Here is a 21178-nt window from a genome sequence, read left to right as displayed (position 1 = left end):
TAAAAGGCTATTTTTCAATATATAGTTCATAGCGTTATTTATTCTTATTGTTGCACAATAAAATCGTTGTAATAGTTCTCGAAGATCTCTCGCTGCTCACCGGCCAGGTACTCCAGCTTGCCCCTCATCTCTTGTTGCTGCTGATCGCTGCGCTTGCATTTGCTCAATGCCCATAGATCCCACAAATAAGTCATCTGGCTGAGATACTCCATTGAGGTGCCACCACTGTGAGCGGCAGTGCCCTCCAGTTGTGTCCCGATAATTCGCATTAGATTCTCATAGTCAACGTCGTCCAAAACGCAGCCCTCTGTACAGGAATAGATGATTGCCATACTCTTTGAATATCTGTTTCAGCTATCTTACCATCCATCTCAGCAAAGCATGCTTCGATGATCATTTCCGCCAGCTTCCCTTTCAGGATGTGGTGTTCCAACAACCACTTGTCCAGACCATCGAAAGCCTTGTAGAGTGCTCGCCTTGCTTTGGCCTCACCACAGCAGTCGATGAGACACAGAAAATCGTTGTACCACGAAAAGGCTTGTGTCTCTTTGCAGACAGGGCAGCAAACGGAAGCCACCGTTGCATCCGGAGGGTGCATCCACCAGTTGAGGTTTGTCTGGTGGGGAAGTGGCTTTGGCACAAATTCTTGAAGGCAGTTCGGATTTTCACAGCGATACCGATGAAACTTCAACTGTCCAAAATATGCATGCGATTATTTAATTGTTGAGTCAAAGAAGAAAACTGCATAATATTTACGTAGTCCTGGTCCGGATCCGATCGAGTACACTTCTCACAGCTGCAGTCAAATTTGTAAACTTGCTGCAACGGCTGCGACCTCTGGCGAATCATGCTCCTTTTGTAGTCCATCGTGTAGCAGTTGAAAATCTCTTCACCCGCTTCTAACTCCACCGCCGACTGGCAGACCGCCGTGCAACCGTCGAATTTCGTGCGTATGGAGGGGGCACAGGCATGATTGCAAAGACTCAGATAAGGCAGATTGATAGCTGTGAGGGGCTCCGTTTGGCTCAGATTATGCATTTGACCCAGCTTAAGGTGGCGCGGTTTCAACCACATTTCCGGCTGCAGTAGGCCAAACTCGCTGGCCTCCAGGTCCACTGGCAGGAGAGCGTCACCGACATGGCCGTTAACCAGGAGCTGCCCGGCACTACGGAGAATCAAAGCGGCTAAAAACAAGTGCCAGTCCTCAATGGGGGCAGTCATGGCCTGGAACTGATCGAAGAAGTTGGTGCAATCCTTTAAATAGAGCTGCAGCAGGTTGGCGCAGAGCATGTGGTAAACCAGCTCCGCCTGAGGCGCCTTGTCCAGGTGGCTTATCATGCGGAGACTCTGCAGATACTGCGGTGTCGGCTCATTTTCATTGTCGGCTCCCTTTGCCAGCGTCGTGATAGTAGCCCACATCTCGGACGAGTCGGGGCATTCTTGCAGCTTTGGCAGCATCGACGGCATATAGCTCAGGACCATGCGCAGCGCCAAGTGCGAAACGCCTACCATCTTGAGCAGATCTTTGCGGTAAGCGGCACATTCAAATTTGTGGATGGGTTTGTGGCGCTCGCGACATTGTCTGGAGCAGTAGACAACTCGCTGCCGACACTGCGGACAGGGAATGGGAGCGCACAACAGGCTGGCTGCGCATTGCTGGCAAATCAGTCTTTGCTCAAGAGGCACAAAGCAGGTGGCCTGCTCCCTGAATATGATTTTGCCTTGCGGTATGGCTTCTTTGGCAATCATGTAGCGCCCACGGCTGCCAGACTCTGTGACGCTGAAATAATGCAAATTGATTAGAACGGACCACACCACAGGAATGTGTATTCAATTACATTTCATGAATGGGACCGGTCTTCTCTTGATCATTGACTGATTTATCATTCGACGACTGGCTTTGTAGCAACTCCAAGCTCCTTTTCAGATCCTCCAGCTGCTGGCGAAAGCTTTCGTTCAATTCCAACTTCTCCAAACATAGTATGTGCTCCGCCAGTTGCTCGATTCGTTTCAGTTTCCAAGCACAGTGAGCTTGCCGGAAGATTACCTTGTGCTGAAGTTTTACCGGGTAGCCGCAGTCCAGGGCATTTGCACAGTCGTCGTATGCCTCTTGGTAGTAGCCGTATTCCTGTAGTGCCATTCCGCGGTTAGCAAATGCCAAACAGAGTTCACTTTCAGCGTCTTCCGCTGCTAATACGGCCTTTGTGTAGAGGCGACATGCCCCGAGGACCCGTTCCGCGTCCGCATCTGAACCAAGATCCTTCGAAGAGGATCTAAATAGGAGGTTCCCCTGCTCGCGCCACTGCCGTGATCTTTCGGCACACGATTCCCTAATATGTGGCTGTTCCAAGTCGTCAAGCAGCTTGAGCGTCAACTCCTGGAAATGCTGTCTCTTTTCCCCCGGCAGAGAGTGGAGTGCTTTGATGGCCTCATATTCATTCTGATATGCCGCAACCGGAGCGATTAGCTCGTCCTGTTGTGTGAAAACCTTCGCCAAACGGTCCATCAAATAAGTTGTTTGCCAAAATATTCAACAGAGACGAAGCAGGTTTTTTAGTGCAAAAAGTTATCGGAATAACCGCGGCAAAAGTGTGTCGATACCCTTAGGTCGAAATATATTGGTGCGAACATTTTAAATTGAATTTTCCTCTTAGCAAAATAGTTTAGTGGACTCTTTTAATGGCCTTAATGGTCTTAAAAAAAAAGATGTGCAAACTGGAGGGCCACGTCCATAAATACGGCAATCACAGGAGCATAAAGGTCTTGAGTGGATTCCTTGTACGCATGCCTTGATTGGTGATTGAAGATCACATATGATGTCCTGCAAATCAGATCGCAGTCGGGCCGACATATGGGCAAAAGGGTTTCGATCAAGTCACGATGCACAACTTGCCGAGAGCTAGAGTCGAAGACCTGGGAGACAGTACAGCAAATTCGTTTGGTACATTTTCTGTGCCTGAACGGACACAAATATATATTGTATCGTTAGTATCGTCTCTCGGCTGCTATCGATACGCTTTGTTTATCTTCTGAAACTGACAGGCGGGCGGCACTTTCGGAGTTTACAGTCAGGAGCCGGGCAATTTCCAATGCAAAAAGCGATATGGAGCACCACAAGAGTCGGATGGGGTACACGCTCTGCATGCTAACTCTGTTCATGTGCGGAGCCGTTCTCTTCCTTATTGGATTTTTTCCAGCCTCTTATTCGGCGTCGGAGGAAGAAAAGAGCATACCCAATGACCGGCCAACAACACTCCATGGCATAAAGTAGGTGAACTATATCGGTGTCGGCACGCGACCAGATAACAACCTGATAACGTGTTCTCTTTTCAGGCTGGAACCGCCTCCACCGAGCTACGACTCCTTTATACTATTCCTTGTGGATGCTTTGCGCGAAGACTTTCCTAGTGCCACGTCCATGCCAGTAGCTTTTGCCAGGGCCTGCGAAAAGTTGACGCTTCACGTGGACATACCGACGGTGACGATGCCACGACTGAAAAGCATTACCACCGGCACTCTCTCCAACTTTATCGACATAGCACTCAATGTGGGCCACACAGAGCAGTTGGAGGACTCGCTGCTTCATCGGCTTAAACAACGGAACCGCGTCGTGTCCTTTGCCGGTGACCACACCTGGGCAAACCTGTTCCCCAGTGAGTTTACACGGCGTGCGGAGAACAACGACTCCTTTTTCGTCAACGACTTCTACGAGGTGCGTAATTGCCACCCAACATATTATCGGATCAAATAATAATTTGATTTGGCGCAGGGCGACAGAAACGTGACCAAAGTGCTGGAGTCAGAGCTGGAGATGAATGACTGGTCCTTACTTATACTGCACTATCTAGGCTTGGACCACATTGGCCATGTCGAGGGCAATGAGAGTCCAAAGGTGCAACACAAACTGAAGGAAATGGACGAGTCGGTTCAAAAGATACTGGATCATAGGGTGAGAGAAATTTGAAAAATCAGGTATTTCTGCTAAGTCGTAATATTTTGAAATGAACACAACCGCAGAACTTTCCAAACTACCTGGTCCTGTTGACAGGCGACCACGGCATGGCTGATGGCGGTGGACATGGAGGCAACACGCCAGCGGAAACTCTGGTGCCGCTGTATTTGTATTCGAAGAACTGCTCCAAGCCCAGGTACAGGCCCGCTTACATTAAACCTGGGTGCTTCTGTTAATCGAGTTTCAACTTTGTTCAGTTCTGGCAGTAAGCGATATAACCAAATCGACTTAGCACCCACCTTGGCGGTGCTACTGTCTGTTGAGATACCTTCCCTGTCCATTGGCTGCCTGATACCGGAGATGCTGCAGTCATTATCATTGGAGCACGAGATGTACGCCTACTTTTACAACGCCCATCACCTGTTGAACAAGGCCAGAGTGAAGTTCGGCCATGAAAAAGTGCGCCGCAGCGGTGTGTATGCTACAATATCCACCTTATTTATATTAACTGAGCAAGCTATATAATATTTTTAGATTACTACACCTGGTATCAAAACGCGACTCTGCTGCACAGGCAGCTGCTGTTGCCGCTTCGGGATGGGGACGGCAGCGGGACCAGCCAGGTGCTCTATCAGAATGCCAAGTTGAATTACATTCGTTTGTCTCGCGAGATTTCCGGGCTCCTCTCAGAGTCGCTGGTAAAGTTTGACTACGGATTCATTGTATTGGGACTGTCGCTTACCACCGCCGTAAGTTTATGCAATGCATTCTATGTACAGCATCCGTTTTCAATAATTTTTCAGACATCCCTTCATATCGTGCTTAGCGTCCTGTTCTTGGACATAACGGATCAGTTAAAATTGGACAGCCTCAAGGCGGGGCAATTGCTGGTCTGTACGGCTATGGCTGCTGTGCTCAATGTGGCCAGCCATATATTCGATATAATCTTCACAAGCTCAATGCTTTATAGCATCCTAATCGTCGTGCCCCTGGCCTTGTCCATTTATATAACATTCGATGTAGCGCAGGCTCTGCTGAAGATAGCCCTGCCACCTGTATACACTCGTCGCCTGAAGCTCTCCATTCCATTGCCGCTACCCCTGCTCGTATGCTTTGCAATTCGCACCTTTACGCTGGGATCCTCGTCATTCATAGAGTTCGAGTACAAGACCTGGTACTATTTGGGCAACACTCTCATCCTGTTCACCGCACTTAGAACGTTGCGACGACGCATCACCAAGGCCAATGTGGAGCTGGATGGGCGGCACTTGCACAAGATTGCCTATACATGTCTTTGGCAACAGCGCAAGATTTTTGTGGTGCTTATTCTGCTCACACTCATGCGTTACCTGCACAGGTTCCATGCCATCCGCAGCACCCTTATGTTGTTCTCGCTGATGTTGCTTTGGGCACGCCTGCGCAAGTTTAGCCAACTGCCGCAGAGCATTGCCAGTGGAGCGGCATTTATTGTGGTATACTGCTATCGCGGTCTCAACGGCCAGGTGCAGTTCTTCGAGCTGCCCCCGTACCTGACGTATGCTTAAATCGATCTATAAGCCGAAAAAACTTTACTAATCGCTTAATGTTTTACAGATCTCGCATCATGGTCCCCACTCTGGTGATATTTTGGTGCTGCCTTGCACTGGTCTTGGTGCTGGGCTATCGGGCGGCGCTTCCACAAACTCGTTTAGATAAAAGATTCGATGAGATGCCGCCAAAAAACGTTCTACTGCAGTTGCTGCAAGCTAATCTGACTAGCTCCCTATTGCTGGCGGCTTTGTTGCAGAAGGTACAGAACATTATACTGCTGCCTACGCTGCTCATAGCTCTGGATGAGACGTACAAGCTATGCGATGCCTTTGGCACCAGTGCCAGAAAGTTCTCGGTGCGTCTTGTTCATGTGTACAAGATCATCATGACCATATTTGTGGCCAGAATGTTCTATTTCTACCAGGGAAACTCGAACAGCCTCTCGACAATTGACCTGACGCCGGGCTACATAGGTCAGACGAGCTACAATCCGGCCATTGTCGCGCTGTTCGTCACCCTCAATACGTACAGCGCGGAAATACATTCCTTCCTCTACCTTATTGTACACACGCTCCGTTCTGATCTGCGCAGTGTGGGCATTATGCAGCTGCAACCACCCTACTCGATTGCCGCGGACTCGCTGGTAGCTCCGCTATATGCCAGCCTGGTCATGCTGCCGGCAGCCTTCTACCTCTGTCTAATGGTTGGCTTCCGCTACCACCTCTTTATTTATTCCGTCTTCTCACCGAAAGTGCTTTACGACTGTTACACGGTGCTGGTGTTCTATTTTGTTTTTTTAATAACGAGTTTGTACTTTAAATTGTTTAAACAGGACGCTTAATATTAATTATATTACTTTTAAAACGCTTAACGTAAGAAAACATGTGGATGGATAGTGAGCTATGAAATTGTCTTTTAAGTAATATGAATGATAATCAGTTGGCAGCCGCAATCTCTCCCACACGGAGGGCATAGTGGATATCGTCAGCGCTGACGTTCAGCAGAATTTTCTGAAAGAGATCGTTGCGCGAGTGCTCGCTTATGATGAGGCGCTCGGCCCCCAGCTTGGCGCAGAGCCGCAAGGCTCGTCCTGGCGGTGGCAGGGAGACTCCCATGAACGCCGCAATTGTCTCCACCTGGGTGTACACACCCATGAAGGTAGATTCCTCGACACCAGTGCGTGTGACCTCGGCAGCCACAGCTTGCAAGAAGATCTGTTCCAGTCGCGAACAGTTCTTTATGGCCTGTACCTTTGCGCTCGCTATCATCTCGCCAAGCGCCTGCTGCACGTGCAGCATTGTCACACACTTATCACGAGCCGTGTCAGCTATTTCCGTGGCCCGACGGCAAATATCCAGCGCACGACGAGCATCTCCCGACACTGCGGCCACCTTGCGCGCCACCAGTTGGACAGCCTCCCCCTTGAACGCCTCCGACCCGCCCAGGCGGGCGGTGACGATTTCCTGCAGCTGCTTGTGAGTATATGGCTGGAACGTGAGGCGAGTGAGGCCCAGACGGGATGTTACTTTGCCTGGAAAATTGTCAAGACTTTAGTGGAACTGCTTGATGGATTTGGGGGATTGATAGCTTACCCATTAGCAGACGTTCAGGGAGATCCATTGTGTTGGCTATTGTGACCACAACCAGTCTGGCAGCTGATTTGGTCGGCCAATCGAGCAGATTGTAGACCACATCCTGGCGCCTGTTGCACAATATGTCCAGTTCATCTACTAGCAGAACTGTGGTCACGCGCCTCGGTGCTGGCGTGGTGAAACGCTTCTCCAGCAGCGTGTGAGCATGCTCCCAAGACACAGTCTTGCCAGTGAGCTGTTTGTATATCTGGACGTAGGCCTGGCGCGGCTCGGTCAGGCGCATTCCGTTAATCTCAAGAAAATCAAAGTCGGCTAGCTTGTCCTGACTGACTAGGCGTTGAAGTGTGCGAATGACTCCTGTGACAGTGGCAGTCTTACCAGTGCCAGGGACGCCAGATACATACATACAGCCACCGCACTGGTCCTGAATCTTGCCCTCCAGAAAACTGTAGATGTTCTCGAACTCCTTTTCGCGACACGGCAGGCTCTTGGGCACAACGGAGACGTGTAGCTGCTCACGTGCCAGCTGCAGCTGGGACTTGCGAGATTCATCCACGGGCTTGCCCGATCGCTGCTGCATGCTAGGACTGAGCTCGCCGGCGCGTATTTTCTTCAGCTTTTGTGAAGGTGTTATCGGTGCAGCTGAAGCTGAAGTTGCAGCGGTGCCACGAATCGGGGTCACTGTTGACTTGGCAGTGGCGCTTATGCGTCGAGTACGAGTGGGCGTTTTCTGAACAGATCTTGGCGAGTAGTCTGCGTCCGCGTCCTCAATGGACTTCGTTTTGCGCCCTCTTTTAGGTGTCGATATTATTTCATTGTCTTTGAACACACGCTGCTCCACAATGTTGGATAGTTGGATGCTTCTTCTGGGTGTGCCCTCAGCTGTAGTAGAGAAGATTAGAGTGGGTCGCCTAATAGGGGACAACCTATCGACTTACCCAGTCGACTAGTGGCCGACTTAAGGATGCTCTTCCGTCGCGTCGAGGGAGTCTCCTGGGCACCGGTATTGATGTCCAGCGGCTCCCTCGCTTTCTTAGTGGGAGTGTGATAAATGTCCCCATTGTTGACACCAAGTCGCTTGCGTCCCTGTGTGGTAGGTGTGTCTTTGGGATCGTCAACGGCTAGGGGATCGTGATCTATCGAAGCAAGGCGCACAGACTTTCTTCGCTCCGAGATGCGCAGTTTAATTTTCATATCATTTGAGGGTGTCTTTGGGTCCGGCGTCTGCTGCACTATTGAATAATTCAGACAGTCCGAGTCCGCTGTGCTGTCTGCGCCTCTGTCCAAACTCAGATTCAGGTTACGGCGTGCAGCCGACGCCCTGGACTTGGGCGTCTCCACTTTGGCGTTCTTTTCTGTCAGCGGGGAAGCCGTCAGATAGTTGGCATTAACCTCTGCCTCAGCTCTGGAAGAGCTCTTTTTCTTCTCCGAAAGCCGCACCACGCTGCGACCCCCTACTATCTTGATGGGCGACACTTTGTTCTCGCAGTTGAAGTAGTTGACATCCACAAACTCCAGCGAACTGGCCGCGGCCATGGAAGCCCGCCTTCGTTTCTCCGTGGTAGGTGCCTCACCAGCAACAGCCAACATCTTCGCTTTTCGCGCTGAGGCTGAACCTGATTTGGGTTCATTACGGTTTGATAGCGATTTCCGTGATCGGGATCGGGATGATGATTTGTCATCGGGCTCGTCCAGCTGTATCTCCAGGGGTATCAGGCGATAAAGCTTCTTCACCTTGATGAACTTGTATCGGCTTACAAACATGGGGTAGTCAGAAGATTTCAGTTTAACTGAAGCGCGTTGCACTATCTGCTCGGCAGAGAGTTGTGATGTGCTTTCCAGTACCAGACACTTTCGGTAAATGGCTCCCAAGGCCACGTCGTTGTCGTAGGGACGATGCTCTTCGATCACTTCCAGGTTGAAGTCAACGGCAATATCGTCTGCATCAAACTCCTTATGCGGAATGGCGCTTGGACGAGAGTACCACTGGACGATGGCTCGGCAGGGCTCTTTGTGGGTCATTTCTCGAAGCTCGTACAGATAAAGGATCTTGGCGACATCGCAACCATCCACCGTATCTGGTTCTGCCGCATCTGCATTGGACACCAATATGTAGTCTCCCACTGTTAGTGTCAATGGCCCGTAAATGCACTTTTCATAGAAGTACACGTTTTTGTGCTCAAGATTTTTCACAAACTTGCTGGGGTCGTGGCTACCGATCCACTTCACCTGCTGGCAACAACTAATCACATTTTCTTTGTTAACCATAGCGTTGTTGATTTATGGAGAGTCGAGCTGTTTTAGTGCCGAAATTCTGATTCGTCAGCTATTTTAAATAGGTTGAGTTTTCTGTTCCACAATCTCTTCTTTGCGTTGCTTCTTTTTGGCGCAATTTATTTTCGTTTGCTTTCCAACACTGTTCGTCGCGTTTGTTATTATTTAGTTTATTACGAAACTCACCACGGATCACACCTCAATAAAACGTTAAAATTTAAATCCAAGACATTCGATTTTTAGTTTGTGAAGTTAAACCCAGGAACAAAATTGTTGGCAATGCGTGCCTTCCATCCTTCTATTTGGTCAACTCAACCCCAATTTACAACTAACTCAGTTGTGGTCGTGCTGTCTTCATAACTGCTGTCTTTGGAATGATATGAAACTGTAGTGTTGGACGGCGTTGACTTTTTGCTGTTGATGACCTGTGGGTAGATGGTTAACATGTAAATGATGATGAAGTCGTTGAAGAGGATGAGAGATGCCAGCAGGTAGTCTCGGAGACGCATCTCAGCAAAGCGTCCGCCATTGATTGTCTGGGCATGGTACATCACGAACTGAGAAGGATAAGGATAAAAGACGCCTTATAGGAGTATATCCATGGGACGACACCTAGACCTACCATCAGCACAATGAGCCCAATACAAACCATATAAGCGTAGAAAGAATACGACATATTCATAATTTTATGCATCATACTCATGAAGACGGTGATAGAAAGGATGAGGAAAGCTACCACAAACAGAATGACTACATTCAGAGTAAGGTCTTGCTATGAAAGATTATGAGGTCGAGATTGGGGCTTAGAGATGTACATATGTACATAGCTATATTTACCGGTAAAATGGATCCGATTAATATGAAAAGATATGTCAAGAGCGCACAGATGAGGAACCATGCGATCAAGTTTTTCCAATCAGTTTGCGCCGACAGCGCGAATAGTCCGATGATCAGAAACTCCACCTAAACGGATATAAACATGAGAAAACTCAACCGGCTGTCTTACCATATCGAATCACAACTACTCACAATGAGTAAGCTGAGCAGCCAGTTTAGGCAGAGCACGAATCGCAGACTCTTGATGAATATAAACATTGAGAACAAAAGCATAGCAGAAATAAAGAATATCAAACTTATCCAATAATACTTGTTGACGTTATCTCGGAAGTCCTTTCTAAAGATTAGAATGCAAAGATTCAACGGCACCACTGCACCAAGTCTCAACTAAACTTACAGCAAGCAGACAGCCAACCACTGAGTTAGGGCCAGCACCAGCCAGGCCAAGGTGATGCCGTAAACAGTGCAGGAGAATTTTCTGCGTGACTTCCGATATGCCCGAAGTCTTCGGCGGCGCTCTTGCATGATCCAGAATATAGTCGCTTATATTATAATATTATACTTTTTTATACGCTTCCAATATATCTACAAATCGGAGTGGTCAATGAGCGCCTTCTATGATGTGTTGTCGGATAAGGAGGGCTATAATACACAGTCTCTAGTACGAAGTGGAACTGTCGTGGCATGGCTGTCAGAATATCACGGTAAAACCTTAATTCACGCTAAACTATAAGAATTTGATACGATACTATATACTATAGTATATATATTCTACATACTCTTGGAGAACAAAAGTACCTGGCGTACGGTGCAGTGAAAGTAAAGAACTAGATCCGAACAGTAGCATGATGAGTACTGAGTCATCGTTGGGCTATAGATGGCTGCCAGAGAATCTTTTGCATTGGTAATTGGTGTGCTTTTATTTATGAATAAGAGTAGAGTATAATGTTGTTTTGGGTACGTACGTAATGAGTATAAACATCAAGCAATTGAATTAAACGTCTTGCATCGCATGCGTAACAATTTTATGTATAATACGTATAACATTTATTCTGTAATCCGCTTCTGCTTTGTGTCCGTTACTAAAATCATTAAAGAAGCATAATATTCGACTACTGATTCTCATTGGGTTGTTTGGGGTTAAGTTAGTGTTGGATGACCTGTACTCATATACGCAAAAGTACGAGTATCTCGGGTGTGGTTTGGTTTGGTTTGCTTAAAAATAAAATAAATCACAATCTATATGTACATACAATAATACTCAAAATTCTTAGAACTCTAAATCAAATCAATGAAACGAAATGAGGATAAGCATCACTGCGTATGGCTACAGTCCTAAATAATGTTACAAAACAAGAGCCAACAACAAATTAAGCACAATTGAATCCGCTTCGAGAGTGTTGCAGGTTGCTTGCAGTGTTTTGTGGTTGTGTGTCACTTGAATACAACTAACAAATATCGATATTGAATGAATTAATGTTTTGATAGCAGAGAATATGCTGCTTGGCCTCCGACCCAACGTCTATTCTATGTCGTGGAAGCGAAGAATGGCGCGTCCTGGTATTTCGGAGTTACACAGCTTCTGGATAACCTCGGCGGCCTGCTCGCAGGGGAACACGGAGTGTGGCGGCGGCTCAATCTTCTTTGTGGCAACCAGCTCCACCAGTTCCGCCAGCTGTTCGGCGGTACCATTTGAAATTGGTGTAATCTCCTGCTGGTACTCGTTCGACAGCCTTGAAAACTTTGGTAGCAACTTCTCGGCCACCTCGTCGCTGATCAAGACCACACCACCCTTAGACAGGCAGTGCATGGACCGATGGAGACTTCTGGAAGTTGTACCAAAGTCAATCACCACATCGACAGCCCCACCGCATACATCCTTGGTGCGCTCAATAAGCTGTGGCTCATACAAGCATTCGTTCCACTGAACAACACTGACACTGCAGGGGGAAAGACACGAACACAGAATTTTCATGTTAGTATTAAGTCTGGAGCAGCACAATCCAATTTCACTTACTTCTTAATTTCTGTGGCCAAACGGAAGCCCTCGTCTCGAAGACTAGCCACTGTGATGTCCACATTATCGGCGCCAGCCAAGGCAAAATGATAGGAAGCAATACGCACTGCCCACAGTGCAAGGCCACCAGTTCCGACAATTAGGATTTTGCACTTCTTCTTTGGATCAGAGCTTGCGCGCTGAGCGAGGATTTGTGTGACCACGGCTTGGGCCTTGAAGACGGCGTTCATGGCCAATAGGGCGCCCGTGGGCAGCATAGCCGCCACCTCCATTGGCAGGCTGTCGGGTATGGGCACGATGTGCTTCAAATCGGGTACCACCAGGAGCTCGGCATAACCGGCCGGGGTCTCATCGAACGGATAGACAATAACGCGCTGTCCGATCCGCAGTCCACAGTTGTTGGTCTCTGTGACCTCTGAGCCAAGGGCCTCAATTACGCCTGCCACCTCGAAGCCCGGAAAGAACGAGCCCTCTCGAATGCCCTGGTGAGCGGGCGACATCGAATTCACCGACGGACAGTAATCGCTCAACTCTGAGGACACTGACGACATGCTGGTTATAGAATTGGAGCGATCCCGTCGACGGTAGCATGCGCCTGCGCACACAATCCTGATCCGAGCACCCAGTGCTGGCGTGTCCTCGATGGGCACAAAAAAGTTGAAGACGCAGTTTTTAGCCCCCGGCCCGGGCGACTCAATTGACACTTGGCGACACAATTTGTTCATGTTGTGAGGTCTATGATGAAGATCTGTATCGGTCGGCGGCAGAGCAGACGTCAGGGACAATGAGTTTAACGACAGCGAGGTATCTGTTGTTCCGCTGCAAATGAACAATGGATAAATGTTTTTGATGTCACAAGGCAGGATAAGTACCCCCAAAGTATCCCCCATAAATAATGTCGAGTTCTTGGCAGCTACGCATAATTTGACATCTCTTTTCTTAAAGTTGTCGGAAATAGCAAGTTCGCGTCTCTAAATCATATACCCATCATAGCAAAGATCGTTCAAAAAAACAATTTAACCTCTTAAGTATGTAATAATACAAACTGAGTCAGCAAAAAAATACAAATGTCGTCACTATTTGATATAGTAGTTGCAATAGAATAAAGATTTCGAAAAACAACTCCCATACAAATACACGAACGCTCGAAATTCAAGGGCACTCAAAGCTTCGGCCCCCGAAGATAGCCTGAATAGATTTAAAATTTCGAATGCATTAAGTCTATTTCCATACCGGCGACAAAGTCGATACATTTTAACAGATTTTACAAATTGAGGAAATGGATGAAAATCTTGATCTGATTGGTCGGATTGGGTCTAAATCGCATTCTCATCAGAACTTGATATGCTATAGCAAATTTTTTCCTCCGTCCGCTTTTCCTTCTGTACAAATACAACAAAAACGATAATTCTAGATTTCAATGCCAACAACATTTCAGCGTTTCCCATGTAAATAATATTCAAGTATGTAATTTGTTTTTTTCGTGAACTAACAATGTAGGGGGTGCGCCAGCTAAGGCGTATCTGAAAGGCCAAGTGGGCAGGCATTCGTAGATAAATATGCTTTATTTATTCAGCATTCGGAAGAGTGGTTGCTGGTTGATATGGATCCCTTCACCTCAATGACTTGAAAATACTTTAATTATCAGATAACGCCTCTCATTAGATTTGCCTAATATATGACCAGCGCTGGAAAAATAATTGCTCATAAAAAAGATAAAATTGGTTCGCTTCTTTTTACCACGAGTATCATATATGTTATTTATAGTATGTACTGGCTCGTCTAGCTTGCCAATTAGTGGATATTGCAGTCCAGCGCGATAAGAATGACTGGATGGATAATCGACCATCGACCATCACGAAATCGTACCGAGATAGGCTAAATTTCAATATATTTCAGCCCTGTCACTTTCATTGAGCCATAATTTATACATATGTATGTATGTACGTTTAGTTTACCTTCTTGTACTGAGCAAAGTGTGGGGTTGACTACAAATATCGACCGGCATTTCGTAGTCCTCTCTTTCCTACTGTGCGTTTACAGTTGCTTCTATGGCTATCTCAATGTAGCACAATGTTGTAAATTATTACTGCTAGCACTTTCTTTTAACACTTTTACTAATATTTTTAGACGGATCTTTCTCTTTGCTGCACTTTGTTTCAGATTTTCGCGTCTTGACCAGCGCACTTCCAAAGAACAACTCAGTCGTAAATGCGCCGGAGCGGCAGCTAAAAGCAAAACAGGCCGGCCAGAGTAGATTAAACAGAAGGTATGGTAAGACGAATTAAGGGACTTTTCGTGCACTTGATATTCTATTTTTTTTTTTAATTGCTTAAGGGGGAAGAAAGAAATCAGTTTATTCATACATATGTACTCCAGTTGGTGAGATAGAAAACTATGCCATTGTGAAGTGCCTAATTGATGAGTGCAGAGTTGCTGCATACCTGCGTGGAGTCTGCAATCTATGACAGCTCAACAGTGGGCTGCCATACCTTTTGATTAATGTACCCTTCGAACAACAACAGCATATTTTGAGCACGCACGGACTGCCTGATATATAAAGGCCATGAATATCTTGTTCTTCCTCTCTCTGCTTTAGATTTCCCTCTCTGCTGGAATATAAAATCTGTAGAAACGCATATAATATGAAACATTTCGTGAAATGAGAAAATTTCATATTTATTTATAGCGTAGTCGTTGCACCAGCAAATACCCCTTTCCCCGAGTGTACACACAATTCGATGTACCCCAACTGGCGGGTATCTCTGAGATGGAGAATGTTGTTTATCTGAATTTACACTCTTGAAATATATATGTATATAAATATATACATACATACATCCATATAGCAGAGTAGCGAAAGGGGCATAATAAAACAAACAAAAAAATACTAATCAAGAAAAACAAATGCACTTGGCCAACGCGTGCGACAGATTTATGTCCAAAACAAAGTCCGAGAACTGGTCAAAACGAACCTCTTGCCAAAATGTAGTCGACTGTGTTGCCGGGTGGCGGCCAAAGAAGTTTTTTTTAGATCTTTCTACGACACATATTAAAAGTCCATGTGGGGGCGGGGGCGATGAGGATGCCCCATTAGTCACGTCGGAGTCTTTACTACAGCTCATCCCGTTCTGATTTGATTGCAATCTACACCTACTGCACTAGAAAAATCCAAGCACTTACAATATGTAATTGAAATGCGTCGAATGCGTTACCAGGCAAAAACCAGAATAAACAAACAGCAATCTTGCATAAGTGTGTTATATACAGTGCACAAAAAAATTCTATATACGACCTTGGCGCTTATTACTATGCAGTTTATCAGCGGTATCTCATAAATATTTATGTAGGTATGTATGTACGTATGCACATACATATTTGAGGCTTTACTTTTTTGTGAAATGTGTTTCATTTATTCCAAGTCACCAAACATCTTTGTTGACCTAGGTTATGACTGATAGATATTTGAAAATAACCCAAAGAGATTTCTGTAGCAACGTTAAAAATACATATTTATTACGGTTTAAATTTCGTTAAAAGAAATTTCTGTGTCGCCTCTTCACGTACATAACTGAAACATAGCGACACTTCATTCAAGCAGTTCCACAATGTTCATTTAGAAATACAATGCTACTGGGATATACATACATATGTAGGTACAAATATGTATGTATACTTTTTTAAACCACAGTATGTATCTGTCACTCTCTGTTTGTATTTAGATTGTTTTTGTTTGTAAAGCGCGAGAGAGTGGTGAGGTGGATGTTTGAATGAGAGTGTAAGAGGGCAAGAACAACAGAGCCAAAGCCAAGCCAAAAGCACGTGCTAGTTGCGTGATAATCACGCACAGCACGTATGCCTGGACAACGTCTCGTACTCTCTTTCGCTCTCTCTCTCTCTCTCTCTATCTCACTCTCTCTCTCTGCATTGGTGTTCTGTCTGCCTCCCCACTGTAATGGACGGGAAAAAATGCGGCAGTCGAATGCGGAGATGAATGAACAGCTTCTTTGTGCGTACTTTGTTTTTCTTTGTGAGCCATATATACCTAGGTATGTGCGTACATACATATGTATGTATATACATAAATACAAAAATGCAGTTATGTACATATGTAAATTATTATTTTCCTGAAAACTGCATCCAACATCAACCATCTACCCCCTAATTACAGCCGTAACAGAGTTCGTTGTATCTATGTATGTATTTCGGATGCAACATCTGTTCGGAGGAAAAGGCTAAAGTACCATTTAAAACAAAACGAATTTATACAATGATTACGAGCAATAAATGTACACAAATACATATGTACATATCTTTAATTAAAAGCTCGGACTCGGCTCCAATTAAAGCAACAAGAAGAACTTTGGACATGCCGAAGAGATCATGATCCTCTCTCCTCATCTCGATCAGCTCCACACAAGCTTACTGTTTACTGAATTATTTATTTATTTGTTATTGGACAACATTCCAGTTAATTGTATTTAATGGGCTGAATCAATCAAACTTAATGATTGATCGGGAATGCAAATTTGTCGCGTCGTCGCGCCGAAAAAATGTGGGCCGCGGCCTGCAGCAGATGTAAAAAATTATGCAGCAATGAGGCATAACATTTTATTGCACTCTTTGACAGTCGACCGCGATGAACTGGCTATTTTTAGTCCCTTTGTGTGCGAAAGCGATCAACGGCGATCGCAATCAGGAACAGAGCCGTCCGACTTTGTTTTTCCTTGTGTTTCCATCAACCCCGAGTGGCATATACTCTAATTTACTATCCTTGATTGTGTTTTAATAAGCTAAGTATGAATTATAAATTGTGCGATATTCTTAATGCTTAGTAACCGGTGATATTTCTGGGGTATATTTGGCTTGTGACTGAATGATCTTCTGATCTCGTGAAAGAGTATCCCCCACATTGTAATTGTGTAACTTTAAGTAAGTGTTAACAATGTAACAAATTTTAATGGGAATCTATGTTGAAGGTTTTTTATAATTTTCGAGGGTGGAAGCGTTCTTTCAGCACAGAGTTAGCCCAAATCTTTAAGTGCTGATAAGAAAGTGCTCTTTTAATGATAGTATAGTTGAACGCGTGCTATTGTGCTTGTAAAAACAAAAAACAAACTTTTTAATTTACAAGACACTTGACTTTATTTTTGTTGCTCCCTTCAAATGTTGTTTTCGCTTTGATTCGATCTCACGCATGAGTCCTGCCCATGATAGAAATTATAATGTTTATTACGGTAGGTAAAACAGGATACTATGTCGATACACTTTGATACATAAATCTATGTATCAAAATATATACATATTTACATATGTACATAATCGTATTAACCCGCAAAAAACGCCCTGATTGGGACTCAAACTACGCAGCAGAAATCCTCAGAGGGTGAAAAATCGAAGCCGGAAATTTGAGTAAGGTGGAGCAAGAGAGTCTCAGCTCCACCATGTTTTTGCAAGGAAGCAAATTGCGTAATATGGATTAATTCACTACTTACCTTGTAAAAAAGTTAAAAGCTTCGCTACTCCTCAATTACATATATAAAATGCTTCTACTGTTGGATATCAAAATATGTTCAGTGTCTGTTAACTTTAATTGTAATTATAAAAACGCCTCTGCAGCGTTGCAATTTTTAGTAACTTTTGCCACTCTTGTTTTGCTTGCCAATCCTTGGCTACTGTTTCGTTTGTGATACTGGAGCTGCAGGATAGGTTTGACTTTGAAGTCTCCTTTGCTAAATATAAGCGAACCAGGGCGTACGCTTAAATGTAATATTTGAGATTGCGCAGAGCACGGTAAGATTTTGGCAGTTCAAAGTTAACCGTTATAGCTTGGTACAGTGGAACTAGTTCGTTGCTAGATGTGTTCACCTTTTTAGCTTAAACCTTATTTTAAATCATTTTTTGAATTTTCGCTATCTCAAATCGCACTTTAGTGCATCATTTATTCCAATTGATTGCATTTAAATCCCTGTCGCTCATTCACTTTCAAACAATTTCTATTTGGCGCGCATCACTCGTATCCAGTCGATAGTATCGATAACCGAACTTGAATCGGGTAAAGCAACAATGAGACTTATTCTATGCACACATACCCTAGGAGAAATGAATGTTATAGAATTGTGAATATGTTTGTCATACCAGGCAAAAACAATTTTCAATTATTTAATATTATTTTCAATATATCAACGATATTTTAAAGCTTATTGTCTTCTTGTAGGGACCAAGAATAGGTATCAGGATCGAGATCATATACTCATCACTCATCAAATTTTTCGTTTCAACTTTTTTTTTACAATACATACAATAAAAGCAAGGATTAAAAACTATCCAATCTTGTAGAAAATTTATTCATCAATGGGATAAAATTATGTGGGCACGGCTAAATGTTCTATATAGCTAGTAATATTCAACGGAATATTAAAAACGAGGAATATGTAAAAAAGAACTTGAATTCGGTATATTTACGGTATATTTTTCAAATGAGATGGTATATTTACGGTATGATGATCGAATGATTAACAATAGTGATGTAAGTTTGAATGAAAATATCGATGCCGATGTATGACCGATGTTTCAAAACTTCCCTTTCTCTTATTGTATTCATATTTAAACAAATGTATACCATCTATAGTAAATTTGATTCATTTTAAGTCTGTTGCTGCTTACAGAAGACAAATACGCAATGATATGAAATTAAACTACCGATGTTTTGCAATCACTTAACATAGTTAGCAGAAAAAACATCGGAAAACATCAGTAAACATCGGCAGAAAAACATCGATGTTTTTTTACATCACTAGCTCGAATGATTAACAATAGTGATGTAAGTTTGAATGAAACGATGTTTCAAAACTTCCGTTTCTCTTATTGTGTTCATATTTAAACAAATGTATACCATCTATAGTAAATTTGATTCATTTTAATTCAAATATGTTAACTTACTTTGGCACTGCTGTGTAGCTGCTTACAGAAGACAAATACGCAATGATATGAAATTAAACTACCGATGTTTTGCAATCACTTAACATCGTTAGCAGAAAAAACATCGGAAAACATCAGTAAACATCGGCAGAAAAACATCGATGTTTTTTTACATCACTAGCTCGAATGATTAACAATTAAACGCGACGCAACGCGTATTAGCAATCAAATCAACAAGTGAAGTGATCAACATTCAACATGTCTGGCGATGGGAAGAAAAGTTTTACGCGGGCCGAGGTTGCTAAGCACAACACCAACAAGGATACCTGGCTGCTCATCCACAACAGTGTGTACGATGTCACGGCGTTTTTGAACGAGGTGAGAAATCGACTGGGGTGACAACAACAAGATTGGTACACGTCGAAACTAGGACGCCCTTATCTGAGGCTTTGTCTACAATGCTGGAGTACCTGGAAAGGCAGACACTGGCAGGCAGAGGCAGACACACATGTGCTCATGAAAAATGCACCCTGCGTGTGAGCAAAAACAGGCGGAATTAGATTTGTACTTTGACCCGTGAACATTGATTGACCTGTGGCTGATGTCGACGATTATATTTCGAGTTTCACAGAAATTTCTAGTAGACATCGGCACGTTGCTTTTTCTCTGCTTCATCACATCTATCCGAGCCCCCTTTTAGTTGTCGAAACTGCTGTTGCCTTCCGCTTTGTCTGTTTAAATCGCTCGACGCTTCGAGTTGCGAAACTATCCGCTCACAATATTCATAACTATGTACGTAGCTACATAGATACATACAATACATGCACATATGTATTGTACGAGCACATGGGCATATGTAGCGAGGGGTCAAATGTTAAGCAAAACCTGGGTCCGCATTTGCATCTCATTTGGGTGGGTAGACAATTCCTACGCAATACCATTGTTTTTGGGTGTAATATCATATCATTTGCTTTACTCCATCACTCCGATGAAGCAGGTCTAAGAAACCGACCCGCCCCCACTGATATCATTGAGATTGCTTCGTGCACTCTTGATAAGCTGGCTAGAACCTCAAACTAACGATGACGCTGCATTTTGTGGCTTGAAAATAGTAATAGTGTGGATGACAATGCTTCGCACTTCAGTTTATATTCTAATTCCAATGTCTGCCGCAGCCGCTCCCAGGAAACGAAACAACCACTAGGTCATGTTTTAAACATTCGCCCGATCACCGTGATCTTCGCTGTTTGTGTTCCCTTTTTTCGTTACTTGTGGATGTATTCTTTCAGGGTCAGTCATTAGCATATTTGGCCAGCATATCAATACCAGCAACAATGATGTATGCGAATATTTATTTTCCTTTCTTTTCCGTTCCTTTTGCAGCATCCCGGCGGCGAGGAAGTGCTAATCGAGCAAGCTGGCAAAGATGCCACAGAGAATTTTGAGGATGTGGGACACAGCAACGATGCCCGTGAAATGATGACAAAGTACAAAATCGGAGAGCTGGTGGAGAGCGAACGTACCAACGTAGCGCAGAAGTCTGAGCCCACCTGGAGCACGGACACGCAGAACGAGGAGAGCTCGATGAAGACGTGGCTGCTGCCCCTGGTCCTCTGCCTGGTGGCCACCCTCTTCTACAAGTACTTCTTCGGCAGTGCCAAGCAGCAGTAGAAGACATTAGGAGCCAGAAGAGACTACGCCTGCTTCAGCGGAACGGCCGTGCGTTCCTCCCACTTACCACTTAGTTAGGTATACACGCAGTCTACAAATCACACTCGGTCTGGACCCGGACGCTTGTAGAGGATTAGTTAATGGAATGGGATCCGATGATTGCATGGACAGGAGCAGAAGCAGGGCGTAGTGATTTTTTATAGTACATTTCTGCTAAGTTTTAAAGATAATTCTGCTGGATGTTTTTTAGCATTTGACCTTCTTTTGTACTCTTACTCTTTGTAATTCCTTCAGGCGGTGGGCTTGGCTTGAGCTCTGTTATTAATGATATTCTAACTTTGCGACACAAAACGAAAACCAAATAAAAAAATAAAACATCTAATA

At 44.6% G+C, this 21178-nt stretch overlaps 6 protein-coding genes across 13 annotated transcripts; 2 read left to right on the top strand and 4 right to left on the bottom strand.

Moving 5' to 3' along the window:
• Nucleotides 1-20: 20 nt before the first annotated feature.
• Smyd4-1 (SET and MYND domain containing, class 4, member 1) lies at nt 21-2689 on the bottom strand. The gene is made up of 4 exons (XM_002138661.3): nt 1839-2689; nt 757-1780; nt 364-691; nt 21-307 (listed from the first exon to the last, which is right to left on the bottom strand). Exons 1-4 carry the CDS (start codon nt 2504-2506, stop codon nt 45-47), a joined length of 2283 nt encoding a protein of 760 aa, XP_002138697.2. The 5' UTR covers nt 2507-2689; the 3' UTR covers nt 21-44.
• A 321-nt stretch (nt 2690-3010) lies between these two features.
• On the top strand, nt 3011-6358 carry PIG-G (phosphatidylinositol glycan anchor biosynthesis class G). Of its 3 annotated transcripts, XM_001361363.4 has the most exons (8): nt 3011-3267; nt 3334-3712; nt 3770-3949; nt 4018-4148; nt 4210-4424; nt 4487-4701; nt 4756-5486; nt 5546-6358. In XM_001361363.4, exons 1-8 carry the CDS (start codon nt 3104-3106, stop codon nt 6321-6323), a joined length of 2793 nt encoding a protein of 930 aa, XP_001361400.3. In that variant the 5' UTR covers nt 3011-3103; the 3' UTR covers nt 6324-6358. The 3 variants fall into 3 exon arrangements, with proteins under 3 accessions (XP_001361400.3, XP_015040280.2, XP_033235103.1); XM_015184794.2 differs by lacking the exon at nt 5546-6358 and having other exon boundaries at nt 3012-3267; nt 4779-5070; XM_033379212.1 differs by lacking the exons at nt 3011-3267; nt 3334-3712; nt 3770-3949; nt 4018-4148; nt 4210-4424 and having other exon boundaries at nt 4565-4701; nt 4779-5486.
• Nucleotides 6245-9496, bottom strand: Orc1 (origin recognition complex subunit 1). Its single transcript, XM_001361362.4, has 3 exons — nt 8013-9496; nt 7075-7956; nt 6245-7013 (listed from the first exon to the last, which is right to left on the bottom strand). Exons 1-3 carry the CDS (start codon nt 9340-9342, stop codon nt 6418-6420), a joined length of 2808 nt encoding a protein of 935 aa, XP_001361399.3. The 5' UTR covers nt 9343-9496; the 3' UTR covers nt 6245-6417.
• On the bottom strand, nt 9364-10726 carry LOC6898691 (uncharacterized). 4 transcript variants are annotated; one of them, XM_002138660.3, is made up of 5 exons: nt 10583-10726; nt 10378-10522; nt 10186-10311; nt 9971-10120; nt 9364-9905 (listed from the first exon to the last, which is right to left on the bottom strand). In XM_002138660.3, the coding sequence occupies exons 1-5, from the start codon at nt 10708-10710 to the stop codon at nt 9660-9662; spliced, it is 795 nt and encodes a 264-aa protein (XP_002138696.2). In that variant the 5' UTR covers nt 10711-10726; the 3' UTR covers nt 9364-9659. The 4 variants fall into 4 exon arrangements, with proteins under 4 accessions (XP_002138696.2, XP_015040279.2, XP_015040278.2 ...); XM_015184793.2 differs by lacking the exon at nt 9971-10120 and having other exon boundaries at nt 9364-9773; XM_015184791.2 differs by lacking the exon at nt 9364-9905 and having other exon boundaries at nt 9987-10116.
• A 360-nt stretch (nt 10727-11086) lies between these two features.
• Nucleotides 11087-17905, bottom strand: Drat (Death resistor Adh domain containing target). 2 transcript variants are annotated; one of them, XM_015184790.2, is made up of 3 exons: nt 17698-17905; nt 12203-13021; nt 11087-12125 (listed from the first exon to the last, which is right to left on the bottom strand). In XM_015184790.2, exons 2-3 carry the CDS (start codon nt 12925-12927, stop codon nt 11708-11710), a joined length of 1143 nt encoding a protein of 380 aa, XP_015040276.1. In that variant the 5' UTR covers nt 12928-13021; nt 17698-17905; the 3' UTR covers nt 11087-11707. The 2 variants fall into 2 exon arrangements, with proteins under 2 accessions (XP_015040276.1, XP_001361398.2); XM_001361361.5 differs by lacking the exon at nt 17698-17905 and adding an exon at nt 14161-14436.
• Nucleotides 17906-19271: 1366 nt separating this feature from the next.
• On the top strand, nt 19272-21176 carry Cyt-b5 (Cytochrome b5). 2 transcript variants are annotated; one of them, XM_001361360.5, is made up of 2 exons: nt 19272-19501; nt 20507-21176. In XM_001361360.5, the coding sequence occupies exons 1-2, from the start codon at nt 19382-19384 to the stop codon at nt 20792-20794; spliced, it is 408 nt and encodes a 135-aa protein (XP_001361397.2). In that variant the 5' UTR covers nt 19272-19381; the 3' UTR covers nt 20795-21176. The 2 variants fall into 2 exon arrangements, with proteins under 2 accessions (XP_001361397.2, XP_015040275.1); XM_015184789.2 differs by lacking the exon at nt 19272-19501 and adding an exon at nt 20384-20413.
• The last annotated feature ends 2 nt before the right edge of the window (nt 21177-21178 follow it).

The sequence above is a fragment of the Drosophila pseudoobscura genome, chromosome 3 (genome assembly GCF_009870125.1).
Source record: "Drosophila pseudoobscura strain MV-25-SWS-2005 chromosome 3, UCI_Dpse_MV25, whole genome shotgun sequence".
Taxonomy (NCBI): domain Eukaryota; kingdom Metazoa; phylum Arthropoda; class Insecta; order Diptera; family Drosophilidae; genus Drosophila; species Drosophila pseudoobscura.
The sequence above is the reverse complement of the archived record's forward strand: the minus strand, read 5'-3'. Positions and strand labels throughout refer to the sequence as shown.